The sequence below is a fragment of the Manis pentadactyla genome, chromosome X, assembly GCF_030020395.1.
Source record: "Manis pentadactyla isolate mManPen7 chromosome X, mManPen7.hap1, whole genome shotgun sequence".
Lineage (NCBI taxonomy): Eukaryota > Metazoa > Chordata > Mammalia > Pholidota > Manidae > Manis > Manis pentadactyla.
This window is the reverse complement of record NC_080038.1, coordinates 122,821,078-122,844,023: the sequence shown is the minus strand read 5'-3', so window position 1 is coordinate 122,844,023 and position 22,946 is coordinate 122,821,078. Positions and strand designations below refer to the sequence as shown.

General features: G+C 41.2%; 1 protein-coding gene across 7 annotated transcripts in view; it reads left to right on the top strand.

Moving 5' to 3' along the window:
• The window catches only part of GRIA3 (glutamate ionotropic receptor AMPA type subunit 3), a 260,360-nt gene that overhangs the window by 194,784 nt on the left and 42,630 nt on the right, over positions 1 to 22,946 (top strand). For all 7 annotated transcript variants that reach the window (XR_005023809.2, XM_036880848.2, XM_036880847.2 and 4 more), the window contains one exon: positions 6,413 to 6,611. Coding sequence is in view for 6 of the 7 variants with exons in the window: in XM_036880848.2 (XP_036736743.1) it covers positions 6,413 to 6,611 (199 nt within the window). In the remaining variant the exon portion in view is untranslated. The remainder of the gene's footprint in view (positions 1 to 6,412; positions 6,612 to 22,946) is intronic.

Sequence of the window (22,946 nt, the reverse complement as noted above, 5' to 3'; positions counted from 1 at the left end):
ATCACACATAATTTGCCCAGTCACACAGTTAGTGGCAGAGCCAGTATTCAAACCTAATTCCAACTCCAAAACCCATGCTCTTTCCACTTAATGCTGCTTTTCTCATTTCACAAAGGAACAGTACCCAGACATAATGTGATGAAAGCCAGGTCATAGAGGTGTTAAGAGCCAGCAGCAGTACAATTGTTTCCACTACCGCACACCGCCTCCTGCTACCAACATACAGGTGCTTTGTTTGTTCCATGCTTTTCCTCATGTTCATGCCCAAGAGCCATTTTCCAGTCTCCCAACCTCTGATGAAGCTCTGCCTTTGCCCTGGTTGTTAAAGAAAATAGGTAGTGAGCATTTAAAATCCTGCTGAGCATTTGACATGCTGCTGAACAAGTGTTCACTCAAAGTAAAAGACTAGGAAATCAGCAGTGAGACATAATGAGGAAAACTGAGCATCATTCTATTTCCATCAAAGCTGTGACAGTAACCTAGAGGTTTAAGAGTCTATGTCAATATTAGGCTTGCTATTTTCAACTACCCCAATTGTTCTGAGTGAACAATTGACCAGAGGCTGAATCATCTCTAAAGAGAGTAATCAATATAATAAACTGAGGTTATATCCATATACCAACTGGTTTGTTGGGGGAGAGTCAGAAGAAGAAGCTATGAAGGGATTCCATTTAACCCTCTTGCCCCTGGGTGGGGGGTGGGGCAGATAGGCAATGGGTCTAGCCAGATAGAGGGAGCATAGTGGTTAATGATGCAGGTGCTGGAGTCAGTCTCACTAGAGTCACAATCTGCTTGGCAGTGTGTAACCTGGGGCACGTTCCCAAACTTGGCTAAATCTCAGCTCCTCATCTGCAAAATAGAAAAACAGTGCCTGGTGTATATAAAGTACATCCTCAATAAATGCTAGCTATTATCATGATTACGCTGGCTGCTCTTAACTATCCCAGTTTCACATATTCTAATAGTCAATATTGTATTTGCATTTTAGTCTCTAAGATTCCCAAAGAACACAGTTGAAATTTTAGTCAGTGCCTGAGAGCTGATTTCGGATGAGAAATTACTGGTTCCTTCTTGAACCCATAGAGTACTTTTCTTAAGGATTACACCGCTTGCAGAAATGTTAATTGTATTATTCCACAGCGTCTTACTGGTATTGGCCAGAGGTTACAGGGTTTTTTTTTTAATCTGAAATTTATTTCTTTCGTAAAAACTTTGGTAGAACTGCTAAGCAGTCCAAAGTCCAAGTCCTTCCAGACAAATGCTCCCCCTGCTGACTTTCTTTGAAGTTGCAGGGACATCTGAGGGCTAGCTAAGTTGAAGATGCAAGAGTTAGAATTTTAACAGAGAAAATGGAGAGAGAATACATTGAACATGAACTTGATTACTGTGTGCAGATTATTCCAAAAGCATGACTCTCCTGTTAAGTTTTCAAAATATCAAATACTTTGGAGGCAAGGGCAGGGGATCTATCCAGGTTAGCTGAGACATAGATCCTTTCAAATAGGAAGTATGTGCAGAATAATATAAATATGAAGGGTATAAAACGAATGGGATCAAAGACAACAGGATTTTTTTGGCTTAAGCAACATCCTTTCCTTTGCTGATACATAACCAGTGTCTTCATCCTACTGCAAATTCTCTTCAAAGCAGTAGTGATATGGTAATAAATTAATGATGTAATAGCAGATTTTTTGTTACTATTTCATAACTTTTTTTGGCTGGAAGTCTTAGCTTGTAGTCTTTGGGAATGGTTACTTATTCCCATCAGAGAAGACCATAAGAGCTAAAGATTCTGCACATTTTTTTAAAAATCTGTCATAGAGCATTGAATGGAGTATAGAAATAATGCACACTTTGAAAGATAGAAGGGTCAGGGGGAAGGAATGATAAAGAGTTTGTGCAAAGGAGAAGCAATTTTCAGGTCCAGCTCTTCATCTTGTGACACTGGTAAAGTACGGATTTCAACATTTACTTACAAGATGAAGGTTACAGCATATAGCTCACTTTTGTTATCATTTCAGAGATCATAAAATACAGTTTATTATTAACTCAGAAACTCTAGTTCTTATAATTACTGATAACAAGGGTGTTGTATTTTATTTTGCAATGTTTTTACGTCTGTTCTCTCTTGTTGCTAATTCTCTTTCATTAACTTCACGCCTCCTCCTACATTTCTTCAAAAGGTATGATACTCTCCTGATACTACATCTTTATAAACACTAAATGTGTAGCATTTTACAGCCATTTCATTATACTAACCTCAAAACCTGTCTGTGCAACCAAACTATTTGAAATGAATGTTAAACGTTTTGAAGTAGCATTAATGGAGGAAAAGACACTGGAAAATGACAAGTCTTTTTAACTCAACTATAAAGGCTTGTCTTGCTTTAGTAGATCCTTTTAAAAATGTGCTGGGGCTGACCAATCAGTCACTTTTTATATAGCCTCCATGTGAAATGTGGATTTAAATGGTTACAATTTCACCAATGAGAAAAGGGAAATGTAAAAATTGTTACAGAGCTTTTTCTCTATGACTTCCACGGCACCTTTTCTCAGTGAAAGAATTTAAGCATCCATGGCACACAAGGGAAGAAGGTGGTAGAAATTCCACAAAGACTCTTGTCAGGGTTGCTACTGACTTAGAAGAACGTGGAATGCACATTTATGCATTTAACACTGATTCCAAGGAAGCCCCTGTTTCTATCTAGGCTGAGGCTTGTGGATACTGATACTATTATACCATTTCTGTGTGGCTGGAGAGTCACCAAAATTCTGCACGTTCATGGGTATATCATAAAATTAACCACATAATTTGCAAAGTCAATAGCCATATAGACAAGAGGCCACAGAAGTGGCCATTTTGCATTTAGGTTTATTTTCAGCCATGTCAATAGCCAATCTCAGCAAAGTCATACAGATCAACCACATGATTATCTGAGTCAGCTATTAAGGTGGCCAAAATATCCAGATGATGACGTGCAGGTTTGACTTTAGATCATACAGACACAGCCATACTCCATTAGCCTCAATTGAATGGCACAAGTGTAATTTCCATAAATTACTGTATTTTTCTCCACATTTCAAGTAGACAATACATAACTATCATTAGTATTCACAGCAGCAGAATACACCCCTTTCCATACCAAACCACGACTCTGGAAATACTCCAAAATCAGCTATCCCCTTGGTCTCAGTAAAACACCATCATTCCAAATAAGGATGACATTCACGGTTCCATTCCAAATCAACAGCAGATAATAAACAATAATTATCCAAACATGTTTGGTTTTCCTGCAGCTAGATTTCTCACTGTTTGTAGGCAAACTGCACCTTCTATAATTTATACACCATTCTGGGTTTTCTTATATAAAATGTGACTCTTTTGTACTACACAAATGTGGGCATTTCTATCAGCATGTAAGTATAGATCCTTTATTTCCTATTTCTCTTCTCTATGCCTCAGTTTCTTTATCTGTAAAATGCTTTTTTTAAGGTATCATTGATAAACAATCTAATGAAGGTTTCACATGAGCAACATTGTGGTTACTACATTCCCTGCTATTATCAAGAACCCACCACATACCCCATTAGTCACTGTCCATCAGCATAGTAAGATGCTATAGTGTCACTACTTGTCTTCTCTGTGCTGTACACTCTTTGCCATGACCCCCCTATATTATGTGTACTAATCATAATACCCTTAATCCCCTTCTCCAATCCTCTGCACCCCCTTTCCCTTTGGTAACCGCTAGTCCCTTCTTGGAGTCTGTGAGTCTGCTGCTGTTTTGTTCCTTCCATTTTTGCTTCATTCTTATACTCCACAAATGAGGGAAATATTTGGCACTTGTCTTTCTCTGCCTAATGCCTCTGTTTTCTTATTTGTAAAATAGTACCTAACTATAGAGTTGGAGGATTAAAAGAGTTGACACATGTAAAGCAACTAGAACAGTCTGGCACACAGAAGTCCTCAGTTTTAGCTATTTTGGTTATCATTTTTGTTACCCTATTACTAAGATGCAACTTTGGATCATTAACATTTTATGCAGTAAAATTATTTCCAGAGGCATATCAGTCAAGAATAAATTAAATGTATATGGTAACAATCAGGAAAGACTATGAAAGGTTCAAATTCATAACTGAAGTATTCTATAAACTAGCATCCAGAAGTATGAGACACACATTTTTTTCTGACTCATCCAGATGTTTTTTTACCTCTTCTGATTAACAGGGAAATGTTCCCAGATGAAATCCTGAGAGAGTAAAAGTATTAGAGTAATATGTTACAAAGCAGATTTTCACATCCAAAAAGCTAGAAGTGGTTATGCTCAGAAATACATAAATACATGTCATTTAAAGCATCCAGGGACCAAACAGGAATTACAGGCTTTAGAAAAAAACAAGTTATTTTGTTAGTCAATAAAGAACACTGCTTATCAAAACACTTGCCAAAATTATTTGATCAGAGTGTAAAATCTGAAACTGAACTTTTCAGAGGCTAATAAAACTTTATCTTGGGGCACAGGCATTTAAATTTGCCTCAGAGTGGTAAAATGCGAGTACAAACAGTAAAAGAGCTTGCTGTGCCAACTCTCGGCCCAGAACTGCTCTCTTCCCACAGAGCATGGAGATGGTGCCAGGCTCCCACACATATTCTGGCCGTTATGGCAGAGTGGGTTCTTTTCCTGTGAGCTTTTCTGGGCATGGGAGAACACAGCCTAACCAGAATGGAGCTCTGCCATAGAGCAGAACTATCCTAGAGATAACGTGGCAATGTTTCATAAAACCTAGGGACAGATTTTCATTTCTGCAGACAGAGCCAGCCTTCAGTAATACTGGGCAGGCGACGACATTTGCTCAGCTCGAGCTGTTACCTGTCATTGAGCATTGAGAGCCCTCACGCTGCCCCCTGACTTCCCACAGACCCTCTCCCTGAGTAGCACTCGTGATGTAGGCCCAAGATTCCCAATCCTGGCTGCACCAGTGGTTTATAAATATCCTGCTGCTTAGGCCCAACCTCCAGACATTCTGCCTTTCACTGGTCTAGGGTGGAGACTAGGCTTTTTCTTCTTCTTTGTGGTAGTTTTTTTTTCTTTTCTTTTGTCTCAAGCTCCCCATATGATATTGATGTGCAGGCCAAGTTGCAAATCAGTGAGAGAGAAGGACAACATTCCTCAGTGTGGTGGGCAGACCACTGCAATCACCGGTGATGCTTAAGAAGTACAGATTCTTGAGCACTCAGATATTCTGAATCTGCATTTTTAACAAACACCCCAGGTAATGGCAATGCATAGTCTCAGTTAAGGGCAAAATTTGCCCTTATTAAAACTTTCCCATCTTCTTTCCCATTGTCTACTAACTGGATAGACTAGTCCAGGATACTGTGACAATAGGTGCTGTTGGAAGTAAGTAATACATCTTGACCACACCTCGTGAAGAAAATGCGGAGGGTGAATCTAACAGGATGTCTATGGGAGGCCAGTGAGGATGGCCATTTGTTTGGGTTGGTTTTGTTGGGATGGGGGGTTAGGTAAACAAACCTTCTCATGCTTCTCAAATCCTATTATATAGGTAGTTTCTTACCTCACTGGGGGCCTGTCCTGTGTGCTTAGGTTTAGTGTGTAAAAAGGAAGAGTTTTGATCCCTAAAGCTAAGCTCCTGAGCACCACTGGCCATTTATATGGAGATGATAATAAATATTATCTACGGCTCCTTGCCTCATAGGTGACCAACTCTGCAAAATGGTGATGTCTTTATTAAATATATTAAACTCAAGGCAAAGAGTACTCATTTACCAGCACCTACCCATTTCTCTTCAAATATGTAAAGGTTCTTGACTCTGTTTCTCCCCTGACATCACCTTATGTCAGTGGTTCTCAACCTTGGCTGCACACTGTAATCACCTGGTGAGCTTTAAAAAATATGTTCGCCTGGCTCCCACTCCTAAGTTCTGATTTAACTGGTCTTCGTTGGGTGGCCCAAGCATGAGATTTCTTTCAAAAGATCCCAGGTGATTCTACTGTACAGGCAAGGCTGAGACCCACTTACCTTAAAGGAATTAGAGCAGTCTTCCAGAGTTGTGCCGGCAAAACTCACAGGAAGAGTATCTGATAAGCACAATTATTACATGCAAGCACTAGCTAATCAAAAGAAGATATTTTTTCCTGCCGTTAAGAAATCCTGCTTTGAAACCTGTATAGGCCTGAAGAGCATCATGCATGTGCCATCGTCATATGCTGTCATGACATGGGGTGTTGTTGGTAATGTGTTACTTTTGTTTGACATTTTAATTACCGGACATCGTCTATTCAACTATACCGAAACCACTCCTCTTTCCAGAAATAAAGATAGGGATTTCTTAAACTGAAATCTGGCCCCTCTGGGTCTGGACTGGTCTTTGTTTTCTGTTTTATAGATCGCTCTCTGGGCGCATTGTCGGAGGGGTTTGGTGGTTCTTCACCCTGATCATAATTTCTTCCTATACTGCCAATCTCGCTGCTTTCCTGACCGTGGAGAGGATGGTTTCTCCCATAGAGAGTGCTGAAGACTTAGCTAAGCAGACTGAAATTGCATATGGGACCCTGGACTCCGGTTCAACAAAAGAATTTTTCAGAGTAAGTGCTTTACAGTTAATTGGGCCTGTTGGTTTTTACTTTATCATCTTCTCACAAAGGCAAATTAGGGGTGCTTTCAAGAGAGGGTTGGGGAAGGGTGGGAATGTTGTCAAAGCAGAGCATCTTAAATACAGCACTACTTGGTTGGTGACCTAATTCATTGTCTTTAGAACTAAGACTTGTGGGTGACAAACAACCGATATGTCAAAAGCACTACACTTGAACTCCCAGGTTGGAAGCCCAACCCTGCCCCAAAGGGACTGTTTGTCCTTGGGCAGGTCATTTAACTTCTGCCGGCCTCAGTGCCTTCACTTGAATAATGAGGGGATAGAACTAAATAATATCTATTCTCCTTCCTAGCTTTTACAAAAGCAGTCATTTTATGTCTCAGCAGTTCACAGAAGTTAGGTAATTGACTAAGACTGTGAGGAGCGATGGCCTATAAAATTACATATTCTATTTTAGACACTGGTTTCCTGTTGAAATGTATTATAGTTGTTTCAAGTATCCATGTACATGCTGATAATTCAATTGTCAGGGAGGTTGATAATTGTTTTAATTTATTGAGTAGACATATTGCCGCCCACTCCCCACCTCTGCCCCCCAACCAGGCCAAATCTTCATGAGGAAACAGCAAACTGTTCACCAGCAAAAGTTATACAGCTATATAAACACTGTAAAGAGGAAAAATGAAAGGAAATCAAAGCAGAAAATTATAGAAGGGTAGTACATGGAACAAACCACTTTTACATAAGCTATCAAGATCTTTTTTCTGTAGCAAGTGGACTATAAGAAAGGCTACCAGTGGTGTGCTTAAGACCTCAAATGCTTTTTTCAGTTGGCCCAACCAGGAAAATAAGGTGGTTTCGATTAGAAGACGGACCCATTTTATACATTACCACTGGTACCAGCCTGCCACTGTAACCATTCTAACTTTGGTTGTAGCAATGATCCACAAGCCATTTGTATAGCAGGTAGAGAGGAAGCATTTAGTCTCCCCAACCAGTAATCAAGTGATTGCATGCAGGCAGAATTGCAGACTTTTTCTCAAAGGTCCAGAGTAAACAGATGTTGACTGTAAATCAGCCTGTTTAAGAAATCACTAAGAAATGTATTTCTACATGTATTATCATGAGATTTGTCCAATTATTCATGGGAAACCAGAAAGAGTAAGTTTCTTGAAATTATAGCAATTAACTAAAACCTGTTGTCATTCCCTGAAGGAAAAAGGGTTGGTTCCAGGACCCTTTCCAGAATTCCCATTGGCTCTGGATATCCCTATCTCACTTCTACCACATTTGCTGAGCACATCACAATTCCCAACCAGGGAAAGGGGCCCAGTATTGGAAGCATTAAAATGAGAGAAATACTCTCTGGATCTAACCTGACCTTGACCCTCACTACTATGACAGTTCCATAAATTTATCTGGGAATAATCTCTTATCTCCTGGAAATCACTCATAGGTTTCAAGGCAGGAAGCCAGGGATTTCCATCCACTGAGCAGCCAGCATATAATCAGCTCCATGGAAATCAGGTTTGATATTGTTCAAAAAGAAAGCCACAGGCCCAAGAGGGAGGCACTTGTGCTGGGCCAGGTCAGCAAACCTGGGCTAGCCTAATAAAAGTTTCAACCTGCCCCAGAAACATAATCTTAACAGGAATTTTAAGTCAATCAGAAATGTTCTGGTCAGCACCAGTGAGGTAATCAGTCACATGAGCGCTCTCCACCTGCTCTGGCCCCACAAAAGAAGCTGAGGCTCTCTACATAAGACCTCCTGCTCTTCCCCCTAAGGTAGGGTGACCTTGCCTGAAACAATCTTTTCTTTTGCTAGTAACGTCTTGCCCCACCCTCCTTCCTATACAGTTCTTCAGTGTACCTCCATATTTGCTAGATGGGATATTGCCAGATTCATGAATCACTTAATAAAGCAAATTAAATCTTCAAATTTACTCGGTTTAATTTTTTTTAACAGTATTAACCTTCAACGGGGCTTATGTTCACCATCCCAATAGGCATCAAGTTGCTATATGAAGTAATTGACCACTTAGGCTATCAAGACACCAGACTTGGACCCTCTGATAAGAGATACTTGTTCCATTGAAAAGCATTTTTCCTTCAACAATGATTAGAAATTAGGAAGGTGTGCTTTAAATGGTAATCAATAGATGGCATCAATTCCCATTAAGCTTTCAAAGGCCATTCATCCATATTGCAGGCAAAGGAGGCTCTCCGGGAAGATTTATTAGCACAAAGGCTTGGAAGTGTGACCAAATAGTCATTGTCCCCATGCCCACACCCCATCCCCCATGCATTTTGTGTCTTTCTCAAAAACCAGGAGAGCATCTACTAATCCATTCAATGACGGTTTCATTAAAGAGCATCATATTACCAGAGCCCATTTGAATCAGCATTCAATTCTGAGCAAAGCTATTGCCACATTCTAATTGGTTTGCAGTTTCTAATGCTCACCAATTCCTAGTGACCTTTACAGCCAATGAGTAATTCCTATGGAAATGGACCTGTTTTGAAAACCTGATTAGAGAAGGAGTTGGTTATTTCTAAGAATAAGGAAGTACGAATCATTTTCTAATCCCGAGCGCATCCTGAGTGTCACTTTTTCCCCAACTGGTGGTTACTGACGGCATTGGGACTCTGGGGAAAAGTTCTTCAGGGCAGCACAAAGGGTTGCTGGTCCAGGAGTGGAACTGAGCAGTATAGAAAATCAGCTCTTTCAGCCTGCTTGTACTGAAAATGTTATGCAAACCTAACAAAGGGCAAGCTTAGTATTCATACAATAAGGAGGGGGTCAGGGGTAACCAGATGCCATTTGTCCTCTCTATGTCCTCCACTCCACTCCTTTGAACCCCACACATCAGAGAAAGCAACCAGCAAGAGCACATCATCTCGCTCAGCTACTTGACTGCCCCAACATGTCACTTCCCCCTCAGTCCTCCAGGATCTCAAGGCAATTTTAAAAACAGTAACTCCTCCAACCCATGAAAAAAGCAGACATCCTCTGATGGCAAGCCTTCTGAACTTTAGAGGATAAAACAAGAAGATCACATGCAACATTTACAAACATAACAGGAGCACATTTTCTTCTCATTCCCACACCATACTGAAACCACAGGGACCAAACAGTAATACCATAAAACAGCCTGGGGCCAGCCCTCCAGTTCTTCCACTAAGAGAGAAATAAATAAAATAAAATTCCTTTCTAATTGCCCTGCAGTCATTTTTACTCATCCTGGGTAAGGCTGCCATTATAATGACAGTTTTGTAAAATGATTCCTTTGTTTCTCTCATTTTCTGAGCTATCCTTAGCTGGTATCTTACAATCGCATAAAGTCACAGGCACAGAGGGACCTGTTCCATCAGGAAAGGCAGGGAGGGACAGAACAAAATGCATGCACCTTGAAGAGACATCTGAATTACCATCAACCCTCTTGACCTGAAAACTGATTTCCTTAGACAGCAGCTCCAAAACTAAATGTTCCAACCACAGTGGAGGCACCCATGCTAAAAAACAAGCCAACAGCTTTATTGTCATTGCCCAGAGAAATGCCACTATGATTTGGAAAGCTGCATCGAAATAATCATTCTCCACTAGGTTTTGGAAATTTAACCTGATACAGTTTCATGTTAAAAAGTAGCACTGGGAGAAAAAGCAATTCCAAAATTCTCTCTGCCTGCAGACCTCTAGAAATATTACAAGACAACTGCAATGCTTGATTTCTTTTCCAAACACTGGCCCATATCCCAATGGAGATAGTTCAGAGGATAAAAGGAGGTTGTTTTTTAAATGCAATGTTTAATACTAATTTAAACCCCTTTAAAGAAATTAAATATAAAAGGAAAGAGACAGGGAGAGAATGACTTGCTCCAGTGCCCTAGACAGGACAGAAGAACTGAACTTTGGAGACTTTATCAGCTAGGGGATTGCCCCATCTTCTGAGTAGCAGATGTTGGGGAGGAAGAAATTTCCTCTACCCCTCGAGGTTCTTCTAGCTGATCTAAGAATCAAATTGACATGAGACAGATTAACAGGAGAAAAACCCAAAGTTTAATTATGTACATATGGGGAAGCCATAGACATGAATTCCAAAGACAGTCAGGGAGAATGAGGTCTATATGTTATCCTAAACCAAGGAGTCGGGGGTAAGGGTCTGAGACTCCAAAAGAAAAGGGAAGCAATTCACAGGAGTAGGAAAAAGGTAAATGTTTGGTAAATGAAATACTTGATGGGCCATGCAGAAATAATGTGGCACAGAGAAGAATTTTAAGACTTTGTCACATCCCTCCCTGTCTACCACCCCTAGTTTACACTATAATACAGATATCCATGGTGAGAGTTCTCCCGGAGCAGTTCTTCCATCTAAATTCTTTTTATGCAGCTGTCAGGGAGTGGGGGAGGTCAAAGCATCTTCCTGAGTCTTTTGGGCTTTGATGATTTTCAGCTCAAAGTAATCTCCATGTCACAATGGCACATGTTGGGGTGGCGTGCCCTTGGTCCCTACACCGGCATTGTAAGCCCCATGTAGCACAGTTGTATTAACTCATAGAAATTGTTTTGTTTGAACACAAGACTCTTTAACTGTTATCATCAGTCATTTTAATTTTTAATTTTTTTCAATGGAGGCAGCAAACCAAGAGCCCTCCCCAGCTGATTTGGGAAGTTGTCCCTACTAAAAATATTTAGATTCTACTTATACATTCAGAATATCTCTGTCCCTCTCTCTCTCTCTCTCTCTCTCTCTCTCACTCAGACACTTTTCTCAATTGGAGACCACATTTCAATATTTATTATCTATTACAGGGCTTTTAAAGTAAATAAGGAAAAGAGAAAATTCTCTCCACAAATATACCTATGCTAAGTACATTGACATTTTAACAAGATCAAGAAAACTAATCATTAATCCTTAAGCTTTACACTGAGCTCTGGACATGCTAGCCCTCTCTTATCCCTTAACCTATCCCCTAGCTTTAGGATACACATCAAAATGTAAAACTCCTTCTGTTAAAAATTTTCTCACCAAGTACTATGATGAATTTGTGGTCTTGACAGACAATATACATGGATGACCACAACCAAGTGAAACATTGTGACCAAATGTTTGAGGACATGTCCAACCACAAACTAGGGAACACATAACAGCAACAAGAGATGAGTTGACATCAAGGGCTGGTAGGTCAGAGATATCTATTGTACATACTACGCAATTTTTAAAAAGTAAATTTGTTCTTAAGTTTTGACATGGGCTGTTCTAACACTGCCTTCTCAAAGAAAAAAAACCTTAGTTTCTATGTCATTAATATGTTACACAGCAAAATTCATGGACCTTACAGGTCAAGACTGGAGGTAGAGGGGCAGGCACAAGGCGAGGATGCTGAGACCTTGCCAAATAGGCCTCTGGAAGAGGTGACGTTCAGACAGCGCTTGGCCTTTCCCATCCTCAGCAGTCACTCTAGATGCCATTATTTATTCACCATCCTTTCAATAACTTTTTTTTTCCGCATGTTCTATGTGCCAGTTCCAGGCTAAGCCCTGAGGATCCATCTTTATAAACAAAATTAAATTTATATCTGTCTTTTACCAAATCACATGAAAATACTTGGACAGGTTTTTTTCACCATATTTGGAGGTTATGTGGGGGACAGACTGACTTAAAATATAGGCCTCCCAGAGAACTAGATGATCATCCTTCCAGGGCAGCTGACAGTGTTTATTTCTATGGAGCTGCTTCTCAGCATGTGCCCATCGAGGGGTAAGCTCCTTGACAAGTAACAGCAAGGCAAATGATCCTCCATAACCCCAGCAGGAAGGTCAGCTAGGTGATGAATAAAACAGAAATGGCCTCTACCCTCTGGGAGCTCACACTCTAGCAGGCTGTCAGTTTTCAGCATATCTCCACATACATTACCATATTCAGTTCACACAGCAATACTGCCATGCAACCAGAACAGGTATGATTACACCTACTTCACAGAGGACACTGAGGCAATATGACATTGTGACCTGCCAAACGTCCCTCAGCTCCAAGGGGAAAAAGCTAGAACACTTGAGTCCAGACCGGGTCCTCTCTCCATTCCATTTCACACTTTCTGGTGTTTGTGTTCACAGAGACATGGGGCGTAATGCATGAACCAAGCCTGTAGGGCAGTCCAGGTTAAGGCATCCATATCATCTCCTGGTTGATCTTTGCTTTTATTCCCCTTGATGGATCAATTAGGAGAGGAAACCTACATACACTTTTAAATCACATTTTTCTGTGCTCTGACAACCTGGAAAGGCTCCAAGATAAGAAGGTAAAGAAAAGGAAGACATCCATAAAACGAGAGTGAATGCCACCAACACAGCACACCTGCAATCCATGGGTTTTTAGAGCTTCTGAAATGCCAAGAGTTATGTCATGGTGTGGATAAAACTGGGAAGCACAAAAGAGAGGGTGAAAATGATTTGTAGTTCCACACCCACTGATGGCTTTGTTTCTCTTTGGGTAATGGGCATTGGGTCTCAGTTTCCCTATCTATCATGGGGAATATTCTCTGCTTTACCTTCCTTATGGAGTTCCTCACTAAAAGCTCCTTAAAAGTATGAAGGCTTCTACACATCCCAGGAGACTTTGGGGAAGGGGTCCAGCAATAGAGCAATTAAAGCATTAAGACTATCCAGACACGGCTCTATGGATATGTGAGGGTGGAATACTTCTCAAAAACAAAAAAAAAATAAAAATCTCTGCTGGCTCAGTGGAAGAGAGGTGGATTTTTTTCTGGCTTCAGGAGGAGAGAGAGAAAGCTCATTTATATCCTTCCCAAACCCTCCTGATCCCATTCCTACCCCTATTATAAAATACTACTGAACTTATCTCTTAGTCCATCCTTAGCCATTCGTTTGTGGCCTGCAGATTCAACTTCAGCATACACAGTTTAGATCTGCCCTTGAAGACCACCTAGAAACTTCAGGTGCTTCCAAGGTGGCTTGCAGGCCATCTGCCCAAAGTAACCAACCATATGGATTTCATTAGCCGATCTCCATTAGTCCTCCCAGATAACCTACTTGCTTATGAGAGCATTTCACAGCCCAGAAAGCCTAAGGGTGTTAAGTCCTCCTTGTCTCTGAGGCTGCCAACTCTCTCAGACAGCACTGGGATAATTAACATCACACAGGACTCTCAGATCTTTGTGAGAACTCTGAAACTCTTTCCTAGAGGAACTCCTCTCAGGACTTCACTTGCTTTTCTCTGACAAAGTCAAATCACCTAATAGCCTTCCAGTTAAAGGACTGGAGCCCATCTGTTCAATTAGACTTGCTGTGAGTTCAGGTGGCAAGCCCACACAGGTTAATTATTTGCATCTCTTTCATCACCACAGAAGGCTAAATAAGGATCAAGTAAAAATTCAACTTACTGAAACGCAACTAACAAAACATTCAAATAACTGGAATGCTTAGTTGCACTCCACTTTTGAAGGGCAAAGGCAACTCACACAAACAAAACAGCAAGCACTTGAATCAGGTCTGCACCTGGATCCGGTCTGCACCCAGCAGTACGCAGATGTGTAAACCTCCTTCCTCTCTGCCTCCGCCCAAAGCACAGGGTGGAGCTCTTTATATAGTGACTCAGGCAATAATAGCTCATTGCCTAAGGGTGTGGGCCTAGCAGTAGGCCAATTATGTCATCAAGTAGTTTAGGTTCAGGTGAGGATCCTGGCCAGAGGAACCTTCACTTTATCCACACTGTCTTAACTGGGGATTTGGGAAGAAGGGGGTTCAGGGAGAGCCCTTTAAGGAGGGGACATTTTACTGAAGACGTCAATGATAAGAAGAGTTAGCCATGTGAAAACCTGATGGAAGAGTATTCCAAATGGAAGGAATAACAAGTGCAAAATTCCTGCTGCAGGAATAATCCTGGCATGTTTGAAGGGACAGGGAGCAGACCAGTATGGCTGAAGAATAAAGTTCCATACTAGAGTTATAGTGATGGAGGTTGTATAAAGGGGTCAGATTTCATATGTATTTTGGAGATAGAGTCACAGAATTTGCTGATGGATTGGATAACCTCTGTGAACAAAAGGGAAGAGCCGAGCATGACTGTCAGATTTTTGGCCTTCCTCTTCAGTGGTCACTAATGAAATCTCTAAGTCCTACAGTCTTTATATAATTCAAGGATACTTGCTAAACTGTAGTAACAAGGGCTGAAAAGGTACACTAGGACTTGTTAGGAAAATTTTCATGTGGGAAAATGTCTTTTTTTAATCCTCAAAAATCTTTAAAGTCCAGAAGCCCCTAATGATTCAATACTTTACTGTATATTACTGCTGTCTTCTTCAAAGATGATGGCATATTTTCATAGGTAACTCCATTTTGTCAAAACATAACTTTCTTTATATTCCTGTAAGTGGTAACTCATTTTTGCCACATGGAAGAAAAGATACATCCAGATAAATTCAGGCAAGCTTACATAATATAGGAGGGGCAAGTATGAGGAAGGCAGTATAGCACAGGGAAGACAAGTAGTGACTCTATAGCATCCTACAATGCTGATGGACAGTGACTGTAATGGGGTGTGGGGGGGCACTTGATAATAGGGGGGAATGTAGTAACCACAGTGTTGCTCATGTGAATTCTTCATAAGATTGTATATCAATGATACCTTAAAAAAAATTCAGGCAAGCTTAGTGATTTCCTAGTCCTTTCAGGATTATTCACTCCCTCCTCCCTGGGATGACAGCCAAGTTCCAGGGCACTTACATGGCGTCATGGCATCAGGGGCAGCCATCTCAGCCCAGATCATCATGATCACATCCAGGCATCCACTGAGCTGTACCATCCAATTTGGGTGTCAAGCAGTCTTTCTTCTCCACACTACTATCATCTGAATTATATGTAACCATCCAAATCTTCATCAGCACTTGCTTTAGCATGCCCTCATCTGGCCAACTTACCTCTGCAGGCCTAACTCTACAAGCCTAACTCTAACTCTGCACTTACTCTGGCTCATTCTCATTCTCTCTCTTTCTTTCCCCTTCACTGTTGTAGGGCTACTGAAAAGGTCTATTTCTCTCCTTCTACCAGTCTAGGTACTTTCAGACTTCTGTTAGCTCCTTCTTCCTAGAGATCTCATGTAGCCATTGCTATTCTACCACAGTCACGCTAAGCTAGTGTGACCTGTTTTCTTAGATTCATCATCCCTGTGCTACACCCTGGGAAATGAGGCCTCATTATTCCTGCCCTGGGATCCTCAAATAGCTCAAAGTCTTCTCATTCCTCCCCATTTTGGGGAGCCGGTGTGGGGGGCCAGGGCACAGAGCCCTTTCTCGAGACTTATATCCCAGTCTGACTTCTCTTATACTCCTCTCTGCCTCAGCTTTTATCTGGCCTCCAGGGGTGGTCAATCAGGCTTTTTATCCATCTGCTTTCTAATTCATTGAGTATGGCATAAACTTCCCTTGTTATACTTTAGGCCATAGAATTTTGAAGCCCAAAAACTTTTTCTCAAAAAGCCCAGCTCTTATCAATCTAAAACTTGGCTTTCAGATTAGTAAGATAGTGTTGTCTCTGCTGTAACTTTTTAAAATCATTTTCTTGAGATACAATTCCCATGCCGTACAATTAACCCATCTAAAATAGACACTTCAGTGGGTTTTGGTATATTACATTATTAATTTTTTTGGTATCATTAATCTACAATTACAGAAAGAACATTATGTTTACTAGGTTCCCCCCTTCACCAAGTCCCCCTGACATACCCCTTCAGTCACTGTCCATCTGCGTAGTAAGATGCTGTAAAATCACTACTTGTCTTCTCTGTGTTGCACAGCCCTCCCTGTGCCCCCCCACGCACTATACATGCTAATCGTAATGCCCTCTTTCTTTTTCCCTGCCCTTATCCCTCCCTTCCCACCCATCGTCCCCAGTCCTTTTCCCTTTGGTAACTGTTAGTCCATTCTTGGGTTCTGTGAGTCTGCTGCTGTTTTGTTCCTTCAGTTTTCCTTTGTTCTTATACTCCACATATGAGTGAAATCATTTGGTACTTGTCTTTCTCTGCCTGGCTTATTTCACTGAGCATAATACCCTCTAGCTCCATCCATGTTGGTGCAAATGGTAGGATCTGTTTTTATCTTATGGCTAAGTAATATTCCATTGTGTATATGTACCACCACTTCTTTATCTATTCATCTACTGATGGACACTTAGGTTGCTTCCATATCTTGGCTATTGTAAATAGTGCAGCGATAAACATAGGGGTGCATCTGTCTTTTTCAAACTGGAGTGCTGCATTCTTAGGGTAAATTCCTAGAAGTGGAATTCCTGGGTCAAATGGTATTTCTATTTTGAGCATTCTGAGGAACCTCCATACTGCTTTCCACAATGGTTGAACTAATTTACATTCCCACCAGCAGTGTGGGAGGGTTCCCCTTTCTCCACAACCTCACCAACATTTCTTGTTGTTTGTCTTTTGGATGGTAGCCATCCTTACTGGCGTGAGGTGATATCTCGTTGTGGTGTTAATTTGCATTTCTCTGATGATTAGTGATGTGGAGCATCTTTTCATGTGCCTGTTGGCCATCTGGATTTCTTCTTTAGAGAACTGTCTATTCAGCTCCTCTGCCCATTTTTTAATTGGATTATTTGCTTTCTGTTTGTTGAGGTGTGTGAGCTCTTTATATATTTTGGATGTCAATCCTTTATCGGATCTGTCACTTATGAATATATTCTCCCATACTGTAGGATACCTTTTTGTTCTATTGATGGTGTCCTTTGCTGTACAGAAGCTTTTTAGCTTGATATAGTCCCACTTGTTCATTTTTGCCTTTGTTTCCCTTGCCCGGGGAGATATGTTCATGAAGAAGTCACTCATGTTTATGTCCATGAGATTTTTGCCTATGTTTTTTTCTAAGCGTTTTATGGTTTCATGACTTACTTCCAGATCTTTGATCCATTTGGAGTTTACTTTTGTGTATGGGGTTAGACAGTGATCCAGTTTCATTCTCTTACATGTAGCTGTCCAGTTTTGCCAGCACCATCTGTTGAAGAGACTGTCCTTTCCCCATTGTATGTCCATGGCTCCTTTATCATATATTAATTGGCCATATATGTTTGGGTTAATGTCTGGAGTCTCTATTCTGTTCCACTGGTCTGTGGGTCTGTTCTTGTGCCAGTACCAAATTGTCTTGATTACTGTGGCTTTGTAGTAGAGCTTGAAGTTGGGGAGCGAGATCTCCCCCACTTTATTCTTCCCTCTCAGGATTGCTTTGGCTATTCAGGGTCTTTGGTGGTACCATATGAATTTTTGAACTATTTGTTCCAGTTCATTGAAGAATGCTGTTGGTAATTTGATAGGGATTGCATCGAATCTGTATATTGCTTTGGGCAGGATGGCCATTTTGACGATATTAATTCTTCCCAGCCAGGAGCATTGGATGAGTTTCCATTTGTTAGTTACATTATTAATTTTTAAAAATTAAAGTATATATAGTTTAAATTTGCCATTTTAACCATTTTTAAGTATTTTTAAGCAATCAGTGGCATTAATTACATTCACAATGTTGTGCAATCATCACCACTATGTCCAAAACAATTTCATCACCTCAAACAGAAACTCTGTAACCATTAATCAGTAACTTCCTGTTCTGCCAGTCCCTAGCCCCTGGTAACCACTATTCTACTTTCCATCTCTATGCCTCCATGTGGAATCATACAGTATTTCTCTTTTTGTGTCTGGCTTATTTCACTTTAGTGCAGTGTCTTCACTGTAAGGGAGTATGCTTCTTCTTTCTATGTTTGGGCTGCAACTCTGATGCCCCAGCAAGAGTGCACTAGAACGCAGGGGATGTCTGGTGGAATGAAACCCATCACTCTCCTGTTCCAAATGGTTTAGAATGTTACCTGTCTGAAGGGAGGGGCTTGAATAGAGATGACCACTGCATTTCTTCCCAGTTCTGCTCATAGGCATCTATCTGTGTGTGTTAGCCCCAAAAGTGATCTGTCTGCACACTCCCTGGTGCCCTAATGAAGATATTTCTGAAGGTGCTATGCCTAGAGAAACCTAAATTCCAGAACAGACTCTTACTTCCCAGTTTTATCAAAATTCTTATGCATTCACAGCCTGACTTATTTGACTCTCAATTTTATTTACTTTGAGTTTCTGGTCTGAGCTTATAGACTATTTCTTGTAACACTGGTTTTCCTGCCCACTGGTTAAAGAACCCTGTCCTAGATGCTCTGGGAATGAATAGGGGATGCTGTCCAGACCCCTGAGTCCAGAATGCAGACAGTAAAGGTGTCAGGCGAGTTAATCAGGAAAGGTTTCTGGAGAAAGGGTCATTTAAAAAATATTTAGAGAGAAAAGAGAATTCAAATATAGTTCAAGGGTTGTGTGAGAATATATTTTTGACCAAAAATAATAATAACACATAAACAACAAGATGAGGGCTTTGTATCATGTTAGACTATGGCCGATATTGACTGAGGAACTTCGAGTTCTCTCTTGGGTTCACACTAAGATTTGTTTGCACAAAATAATGTGTGTATATATGTTTGGGAGGGAGAGAGTTTTGAGGGGGATAAAACAGTTTCCAAGAAAAAAGTATTGTTTTGAAACAATGGCATCACAGTAGAAATCAATATATAGACTGCCAAGGGTAAATTGGAAATCATTGCTTGAGACCAAGGTGCTCTGAGCACTGTCTTATTTCTAATTTTGTAATTCACATTTTGCATGTGAAGATGAGGTTCATTAAAGAGCGACTCACACAAGAATATTTTGCCTTCCTTTAAATGATTTTTAGGAACCAATGTTGAAAAGTAAAATCCATCTATGCTCTGGCAAATAATACCGAATGAAAGATTTTATAACCAACCTATTGCACTTGAAAACAACCGCATTATAACTGGACATTAGTTCAGCCAAAATAAACAGCCCCTTTTCCTAATGTGGTACTATTAATGGGGTAATTATGAAGAGAATCATATTTAAAGCCCTTTTGCGCAGAATTTTGATCTCCAAATATTTATATCCTTCCCGTTTCTTCCAAACAGACTGGCACACATAGACATGTGGGTATGCATATGTACACACACACACACACACACAATTTGGGTAATTGTGGTTAGCAAATAATTGAAGTTTAATACATATGAAAACAGCAGGAAGTAAACTGCCTCACTGGTCAGATCCTGAAGAACACTTTTGCTTTATCTTCTTGGCCTGGGGTTTCAGCCAATTGCACAAACAAGGTTGAGAATAGCATGGTCAATGATTGAGGAGAAATATCAATAAATTCAAAGGGGCTTGGGTAAATTCATGCAATACAGATCCCTAGAAAATTGTTAAAGGTAAGGGACAAGTGCTTGAAGGACATTTCCAGATTTTTAGAGTTGACATCAAGAGAACAACCATGGCTTCTCGTAGTTCTTTGTTTATCGTGTCTTAAAACATTCTGGGAATTGCCCGATGAGCTGACTTACAAGGACTGGTCTACAGTTTTTTACAAGATTACTTCCCAAATCACAAGAATTGAGACTATTTAGCCTGAAGAAAATATGCAGCAGTAGAATATATTAGGATTGTCTTCAAATGTTTCAAGGGTAGACATTTTAAAGATGAATTGTACTTGTTCTGTAGGGCCCTCAGGGACAGAACAGAAATCAAACAGTGGATATTACAGAGATAGAGATTTTGGCTCATTGTAAAAAGAACATTCTAATAGAGCAATCCAAAAATAGAATGGGCTGTCTCCATAGATAGTGAACTGTTCATCTTTGAAGGGATTCAAGAACAGGCTAATGGCCACTTGTCAGGAATGCTGAATAGGGGAGCACTAGACCAGTGTTTGCCCACACTGGTTGCATATAATATCACCTGGAGAGCTAGTTTAAAAGACAGACTGTTGGGTCTCATACCTCCCTACCACATGTTGATTCCACAGGTTCCATTAATACACATTTTTAACTAGCACCCCAAGTGGTTCCAGGACAGATGACCAACAGCCACTCTTTGAGGAACATTTGCCTGTACAACATATAAGAATTTCTGCTTCAATGATTTGGATTTGCTTTTTTCCTATTAATCCTTTGTGAAGGCTACTGCGAGGAGGCTGAAGGCTGGGCCTGTGGGGCAAAGAGAAGCCTGAGTAGAAGTGGCTGGGGCCTATCTGGCAAGAGGAGGTGGCTTGAGGGCAATCACAGCTGACTGCCTGGGTGGTAGCCTCCTCCTCTGGGTGTTCCTCTTCAGCAGGCCAAAGGGAGATGATTGTTCCCGGGCTGGAACCTGAGGTTGATAGAGCTGGCACTGAGGCATCAGGGTGGCACCCGTGCAGGTCTCTATAGGGAAGCTTCAGCAGTGGTATTTGGCTAGAGACTATGGACAATAAAAGCCCAGGATAACTAAAAGTGAGGGGGAATTGAGACTGCTGGGGAAAAATGCCCAGAAGCCCCAAAATATTTAGAATTTTGACCTAGTTTTTTCTTCTGTGAGCCATATGACACCCTTCCTTTTCCATTGCTCATCTACTGGGTAGGACTTGGGTGACTAGGACTGTTGTATTAATGTTTTTATGGACCCTTCAGCAACCCTCGAGATTCAAACTCCCTATCCTAGAGGAATTCAGGGGGCCAGGGCCAATCGCTGGTTACTGGTAGAGATTTTCAATCAGTATGACCTAGGTACAGGTTGTAGGTAAGAGGAATTCCTTAGGAAAAAAGGGAACGGAACTAGAAAATAGACCAGGAGCTGGAAACTTCTACCCTTTAGAGAGAAGCTGTCCCCTACTTTCCTTTAGCCACCCCTTACCTCCCTTTCTCTTTCCTTATTTTACCTACTGGGTCTTGGGTGGTCAGGGCTGGTATGTTAGTGCTTTTACAGAGGCTTCAGAGAGCTTCTTACCTCAAATGTCCCAACCTGGAAGACTTTAGGTGAACATCCCTCCGTGCTGGTCACCTCAGGAAAACAAAGGCAATAGAACTCGCAAAGAAGTAGGGGCACCAGAAATTTCTCAGAGACAGAAAAGAATGAGACATTAGGAAGACACCAGGAGCTTGAAAACCCCCGCCAACATGATAGAAGCTGTCCTACCAGCCCTTCCCCATATCTGCTTTCCCCATGTAGTCTCAGGGTCTCAGGTGATTGCAGCTGCTGTGTTGATGTTTTTACAAAGGCTTCAGGGAAACCCAAACTCCAAAACTCCCCAATCCAGAGAACAGTAGGTAGACAAACAAACAGCTGGAGTTCGTATGGGAAAGTTCAAGTATTAAAACACGATTGGAAGCTATGGGAAGAGAAATAGCCTTAAAAATAAAAAGGGGCAGAATGATAAATTGCAACAACAGTGTCGAACTCTTGGCTATGAGCCAAAGCGCTCTCCTGCTGTCATGTGACCCATCCCCTATCGCCCTCTTGGTCCTTTTCCATGCCTTTTATTATGAGGCAACTCTACTGCGATGCTGCTCTTCAGAGCCTTCAGGGAGCCTCACACCTCAAAGTTTCCAACCCAGAGGAGTTTAGCTGGATAGACATGAATCTGATCACCAAGAAGAGCTCTAAATTAGGAGGACATAAATGATGTCAGGAAGAGGAACATATTTTAAAACTGGTTCAGAAGGAAAAGATGGACCAGTAGCCAGGAAACCCCTGCCCTTTCTCCAGAAGCATTTTCCAACATACCGATCCTTATACTTTACCCCTGTTCCCTTTTTGGTTTTACCTGCGGAGTCTGGGCACTGAGCAACAAAGTCAATTGCATCCATTTCTTACAGAGGCATTAGGGAGACCAGGGGTTCAGCTTTCCTTGCATAGGAGACTTGTTAACTGGACACTTCCAAGTACCCAAATGGTAAGGTGAAGCTTCCTGGGAGGAACTGGAGCTGACTGGAGAGGGGAATTTGAGCTGGACCCCTCCTTGTAGTATCTTTGACAAGGAAAGTTAGTGAGGGCTCATCTTTCTAGAAAAGAACAGTATGGTGGAGATTTGTGGCCAGACTGAAGTGCTGGCTCTTTAGGCCATAAAGGAAGAAGTGAGATTGCTGTGATCTCTTCTCTCTGCCTCCGTTTTGTTAATTTTACCTTGAGGTTGCCATTTTTACATGATGTGGGTATTAGGTCAAAAGAAGTGTGATGCACCAGGGTGGCAGTGGGAGTGTTCCAATTCCCAAGCAACACAAAAATGCTTTCCAGCCCAGAGGCCAGATTGCCCATCCTCATCCACACCATCGGTTGGAGGGCAGTTGGTCAGCTATGGGCATTGCCAAGTCTCACACACGGTTAAGGGGTATGGGGAACTGTTAACAAGGTAGGTAGAGTATTCCCACCACAAATGATTTGCAACACCAATGAAC